At 43.7% G+C, this 6,409-nt stretch overlaps 1 protein-coding gene across 1 annotated transcript in view; it reads right to left on the reverse strand.

Moving 5' to 3' along the window:
• SELENOK (selenoprotein K) overlaps positions 1-5,170 on the reverse strand; it is a 6,184-nt gene extending 1,014 nt beyond the window's left edge. Inside the window, exons 1-2 of the mRNA XM_003789495.3 lie at positions 5,101-5,170; positions 1,624-1,714 (exon numbers count right to left, since the gene is read on the reverse strand). Coding sequence (XP_003789543.1) covers positions 1,624-1,714; positions 5,101-5,119 — 110 coding nt within the window. The 5' untranslated portion in view covers positions 5,120-5,170. The remainder of the gene's footprint in view (positions 1-1,623; positions 1,715-5,100) is intronic.
• Between the last annotated feature and the right edge of the window lie 1,239 nt (positions 5,171-6,409).

The raw sequence follows: 6,409 nt of genomic DNA on the forward strand, positions 1-6,409 counted from the left end.
TGCAGCCATCATTGTTGTTTGGCAGGCCCAGGCTAGATTTGAACCTGCCACCTTAGGTGTATGTGGCTGGCACCTTAGCCACTTGAGCCACAGGAACCGAGCCAGAGCAGGTGAAATTTATAAGACTTTAAATAAGTTTTGTACCGGGTCACTGAAGACCTCTCGTGTGCCCTGTTGCATTTTCCTATGGAAGCATCTGTTGCATTTTACATTCTACCCTCCTATTTATGCTACATGCAACCATAAAAGTAAAGCTTTCTAAGCCACAGATACAACCAAATTAAGCCTAAAGACCACAGCCTGATATTCAAACTTTTATGCCATCCACCATATGGTTTCTTCCACATGGAATAACTTCCCCTGATGTCTACCTCCCATAATCATGACCATCCAAGTACTCCTTGGAATAAAAAGATATGGACAGTAAAATCAATGAAGGCACTGTTACATCCCTGCAGTTCTCTGACCATGAGACACTCAAATACATCAATATATCCAAACTTAGGCATGAGTAAAACTTAATGAATAATTTTCCTAAAATAACATGTGAAAAACCAAAAAATGCATTTATTAAAAACTGCTCAAAATTATGGGAATGTTTACATTTTCATCTCTTCTGTATTAACTCTAACTCTTCATTTTAAAAAAGTTCACTACTTGAGGTGGTGCTTGTAGCTCAGTGGGTAGGGTGCAAGCCACATACAACCAAGGCAGAAGGGTTCAAACCCAGCCCAGGCCTGCTAAACAACAATGACAACTGCAACAAAAAAATAGCCAGGTGTTGTGGCAGGCGCCTATAGTCTCAGCTACTTGGGAAGCTGAGACAAGAGAATCGCTGAAGCCCAAGAGTTAGAGGCTGCCGTGAGCTTGCCATAGCACCCTACTGAGGGCAATAGAGTGAGATGCTGTCTCAAAAAAAAAAAAAAAAAGTTTCACCCCTTAGGAATTCTTTTAAAATCAAGATATAACTCCCCTTAGGTAGCCATTGTATAATATAGACTAAAAGTTGCACACACAAACATAAACCAGGAGTAGAATGCAGAGTTATTTAGCATAAAAATAGACAGGCCCAGCCACAGGTTGAAGTGGTTACTGCCAAAGTTAAGACATGCAATAGCTTACCAACCCAACAGACATATTCACAATCATGTTTGGTAGCAGCAGCTTTATCACTAAGCAAGTCTTAATTTCCCTTTGTAAAGCTACTTTAAAAATGATTAAAAACTGCTTCAGGGTCGGCACCTGTGGCTCAAGTGGCTAAGGCGCCAGCCACATACACCTAAGGTGGCGGGTTCAAATCCAGCCCGGGCCTGCCAAACAACAATGATGGCTGCAACCAAAAAATAGCCGGGTGTTGTGGCGGGAGCCTGTGGTCCCAGCTACTTGGGAGGCAGAGGCAGGAGACTCGCTTGAGCCCAGGAGTTGGAGGTTGCTGTGAGCTGTGATGCCACAGCACTCTGCCCAGGGTGACAGTTTGAGTCTCTGTCTCAAAAAAAAAAAAACAAACTGCTTCAGGAAAAGTTGAGCTCATTTAGGATACCCAATACAATGTACTAATGTACTTCAGTCAACTTAAATATCAATTAATAAACATCACTTATTACAGAAGAATGTCATACTTACAACAAAACCACAAACTCAGCTATTCCCCAAAAGAAATCTGTTATCAAAGATAATCTCCATGGAGACTGACTCCGGCTGTCCAATACTTGTCCTACAGACAAATAAAGAAACTTCAGTGAGTGCTACAAAAGCCCAACAGCCATTATAGTTAATTAGTTAGGTAACAATAACACTCAGGTTTCGACTTGTCCATTTGTTCTAAATGGTCAACCCCAGGAGAAATCTATTATGTGATCACCATTCTACGGGCTCAAAAAAGTAAAGCTCCACATTTCTTTAATATATCAAATGCTTACCTTCAGTTTGTAATTTTAGTGGGTGACTTCATTCTATTTAAATATTTTTTATGGTAATATATACATAAAAATTTACTGTTTTAATCATTAAATATACAGAACTTATTCATCTTCCCCAGCTGAAACTCTATTCTCATTAAACTCTAACTCCTCATTACCTCCCCTGCCCAGACCCTGGTGAGCACTATTCATCTGTCTTAATGAATCTGACTACTCTAGAAATCTTGAAAGGAATAGTGCAATTTTTGTCCTTTCATGACTTTTATGTTCCTTCATACATACTCTTACACTTAGCATATGTTCAAAGTTCTTCTATGTTATAATATGTGTCAAAATTTCTTTCCTCTTTTTTAAAGATGAAAAGTATTCCTTTGTAATATATATCACATTTTGTTTATCCACTCACATCTACCAATAGACATCTAGGTTGCTTATACTTTTTGGCTATTGTGAATAATGCTGCTATGAACATGGATGTACAAATAACCTCTTTATTCAACTATTTTTTTTAATTTGTTAATTACAGGAACACAGGTCAGTGACAAATTTCTATGTAAATCAACCCAAAGAAATTCTTTATATTCCAAAATCAGTTTGCATTCTAAAAGATATCAGCCTTCCTCATCTTCTCAAAATCTTTCATAGAATCATACCATCTATAGAAATCTGCATATGCCACAATCTTTCTTGGTTCAGCCTCAGTAAACTTATAGAAAGCTGCGATCCCAAAAAATACAGTGAATGCTCCAACAATATGAAACTGCAAGGGCCTGGCCAGGAGGCCACATATCTGAGTTTGGTTAAAGCACGGGAAGCCATGGTAGTTATTGTCCTTGATGGGAATGCCAACCTCAACACATCATTCCTTGCTGATGGAGAAACGACCTACCTTTTTTTTTTTTTTTTGAGACAGAGTCTCACTGTGTCGCCCACGGTAGAATGCCATGATGTCACACCTCTCAGCAACCTGAGAGGCTTAAGCAATTCTCCTGCCTCAGCCTCCCAAGTAGCTGGGGCTACAGGCACCCGCCACAAGGCCTGGCTATTTTTTTGTTGTTTTTTTACAGTTGTTTAGCTGGGTTCAAACCCGCCACCTTCAGTGTATGTGGCTGGTGCCATAACCACTGTGCTATGGGCACTGAGCCCCAACTACCTTCTTCAAGTATTTTGAGGAAACCAATGAGATGAGTGTACATAAAGAATTCTCACATCACTTCCATTTCCTAAAAGTGTTCAGAGCATTTCTTTTCACTTGCAAAGTCTCTTGCCTGAATAAAAAGATTGTTCATATATACTCTTACAGGCCTTTAGAATTCTTACAAATCAAAAGTATGCATGGTCTAAGTACCGAAGGGAATTTGGCTTGGGCTTCATTAAGATGACCACTATTCATTGTAACAGGATGTTCTTGATTTTAATAATAATTGATTCCGTAGGCAAAACTGTATATATTTTTTCAACTTTAACAGAAGCTACAAAATGAGTAGCATACCAGAGTTTCAGCCTGGCAGATCATGAGGTCAAAACATTTTGCGGGGAAAACAGCAACTACCTCTCCTCTCCATTTCAAGGGCTTCACCTCACTTGCCTCTATTCCCTCCACCAGGATTTACCTCCTTCCTTGACCACCTTACTTTCAGGTACCCACTTATCTATGCTCTCAATGAGTTATGGAGCAAAAAGGCTATACAAAGTCAAAGGATGTGTGATAGGCTTGGTTCTTCCCCTCACTGGCTCTGCTTCATTGGCTGCTGTGATCCTTTTCTGAGAAAAAAAATAGTCCAGGACTAGCCATCATATAGAATTGTTGGGGAAAAAATCATCTGACAGAGAAAAATATTTTGTCAAGTATGAGGTGTGGAAAAATACAGTCCTTCTAAGACGGATCTAACTGGACCTCATCAATCCTTCCTTTGTTTTTTGCACTTTCCCTACTACTTTCTGAAGGTAGACACCCCTTATCTCCAGAGAGAAATAAGATGCTTGAATGCAGCTGCGTTTCTCAACTATACTAGCGAGATAAACAACAAATAAAAGGTCCTAACCAGCTGTTTATGTGAATCAAGATAATGCATACACAACGATACACCACAAATATAAGGAATTATTCAACAATGCATAGACGCTTCTATCTTAATCACAAAGGATATAAAACAAACTAAAGTCTGTAAGTGCCCAGAACCAAGATGAAACTGATGCTGTTTAGTGTCCATGAACCTACTTGTTTTCAAAGATTTTTAAGTGGGAGATGGGGAAAGGAGATTTTGAAAGCAGCAAAGAAATGCAAAGGGCAATCAGCCACAAGACTTCTGATTACCTTACTCATCTCTGAAAATAAACAGGTGATTCAAAAGCAACCACTGTACCAAGGGATCTCACCTGAGTCAAACAAGTGGGCAGGCATTTCTGGCATCGATCTGACCCATTCATGTTGCCTCTTTCTGTCATTTTCTTTGTCAAGTCACAGAATTAAGTCGCTCTTGGACTCTCTATTCCAGTAATAACTAACTTGCTCCTAAAGGGAATGGTACTTCTTCCTGTGTCCCTTAAAATTCGGGCACAAAGTTGCACGTATGACTTGTTACCCTCTCCTGAGGAAAAAGCACACCCCCAGCTTTCCTCCAACTTGCGCGACCTTTTTAAACGTCACAGAAGGAAGCAGTACACAAAGGACGCTGACGCCGCCCTCCCGGGGTTTGAATCCCGACTCGGCCAATATCGGTCGCTTGTCTATCACCCTTCCGATCCCTGTGAGTCGCCATCCGTAAAACAGGGATAATAAAATACGACCTGAACAGGACTGTTATAAAGACTGAAAGACACAAGTGAATAACGCTGTAACAATGCGCGAGGCACAAGAGCTAAGTACTCAGTGTCGACGTCCATGTCTTTACTAGTTAAGGATGCCGACGCCGGAGAGGAAAGACCACTTTCACAAATCTAGTCAGAAACCGGCTGTACCAGCGCAAGGCCGGCGGGAACCCGGCGCGGTCCTCACCCAGGGGGCCTCGGCGCCCGACAGCCGACGGCGCAGGGACCATCGGCTGTGCGCCGAAAGCCGGAGCGAGTTCGCAGCCGGCTCCGCCCGGCCGCGGGGCGCCGGGCCCAGCGAGCGAGAATGGAAGAAACCCGGGGTTGGGCTTCCAGGTCAGCTGTCGCCGCCGCAGCCCCTCCAACTCACCATTCGAGATGTAAACCATCTTGCCCTGTTTCCCCGCTTCCGAGTGACTGGAGCGCCTGGCCCCGCTGGGTTTCCGTAGCCGCCTCCGCGCCCCGCCCTCCAAACGCCACAGTCCACGATTAGACAAAACCGTGACGGAGGAGGGAGGTGGGCAGAGCCCATTGGCTGCTGGAAGAGGCACCGCCCCTACGGGCATTTTGCTTCGTCACCCCGGCGACTTCCGGTAAGGTGGAGGCCGTAGAGAAGGCCACCGGATATGACGTTAGGGGTCGTCCTGTAAACCTCGCGGTTTCCTGTCTTCTGGATCTCATCTTAAGGTGTTTGCACTGCCAGTCGAGGCGGGGCTGCTAGAGATAGGCGAGGCTGCCGCGTGTGAAGTGGCTTGAAGAACAGCTGTTGGAAACGCCTCAGAATTTTCCCTACGCTTGAAAGTTGAAGGTGTTGAGATTGTGAGATTGGGTAGGAGGGTAGTGCCCTGAGTGGTAACTATACATACAGAACTGTCTGGCGGCGCCTGTGGCTTGAGGAGTAGGGTGCCAGCCGCATATAACGCAGGTGGCGTTGTTCAAGCCCGGCCCCAGCCAAAGCTGCAAAAAACAAAACAAACAAACAAAAAAACTGTATTGTCACTCCTTAGGGAATATACTGCCAGGCTCCTCATAGATGTACTTATTCTCTTTTAAATGTTATAGCTGCTCAGTGCTCACCAAAAGTGGGGTTTTCTTAGCTCTTGTGAAGCAACTGTGACAAGTAAGTTTAACTGTAGGACAAGACCTTTCTCTGCTTGTTGCTAATTGATGGCTACTGTTTATCAGCATGGTAGGGGTAACAGATGACTTAGAACAGCGGTCTCCAACTTTTTTGGCACCTAAGACTAGTTTCGTGGAAGACAGTTTTTCCTCCCACCCACTGCTCACCTCCTGTTATGTGGCCCGGTTCCTAACAGGCCTTTTTGTTCCTTTTTGGCACCAGGGACCGGTTTAATGGAAAATAATTTTTCCACAGGTTGGGGGTGGAGGGTGGAGGATGGGATAAGAAGCCGAGATCACGCAGTGAGGCTCTACAGTGCCCTCTTCCCCTAAACACACACGCCTCGCCTCGGGGTTGGGAGACCCAGAATTAGGAGACATGTCTGAGGTATTCACTAAATAGGAACCACACGTACCATGGGTATTTACTTTGCTCCAGCCCACTGGGCTCCTTCTGCTCCTTGAGCATGGCTATTTCATTCCTGTCATAGAACTTTCTATTTGGTAGTTCTTAGGTGGAGTCCTAATGGCTGTTTCCTTTTTTCCAGTTCTCAAGCCAT

The sequence above is a fragment of the Otolemur garnettii genome, unplaced genomic scaffold (genome assembly GCF_000181295.1).
Source record: "Otolemur garnettii isolate 467f Iridium unplaced genomic scaffold, OtoGar3 scaffold00032, whole genome shotgun sequence".
NCBI lineage: Eukaryota > Metazoa > Chordata > Mammalia > Primates > Galagidae > Otolemur > Otolemur garnettii.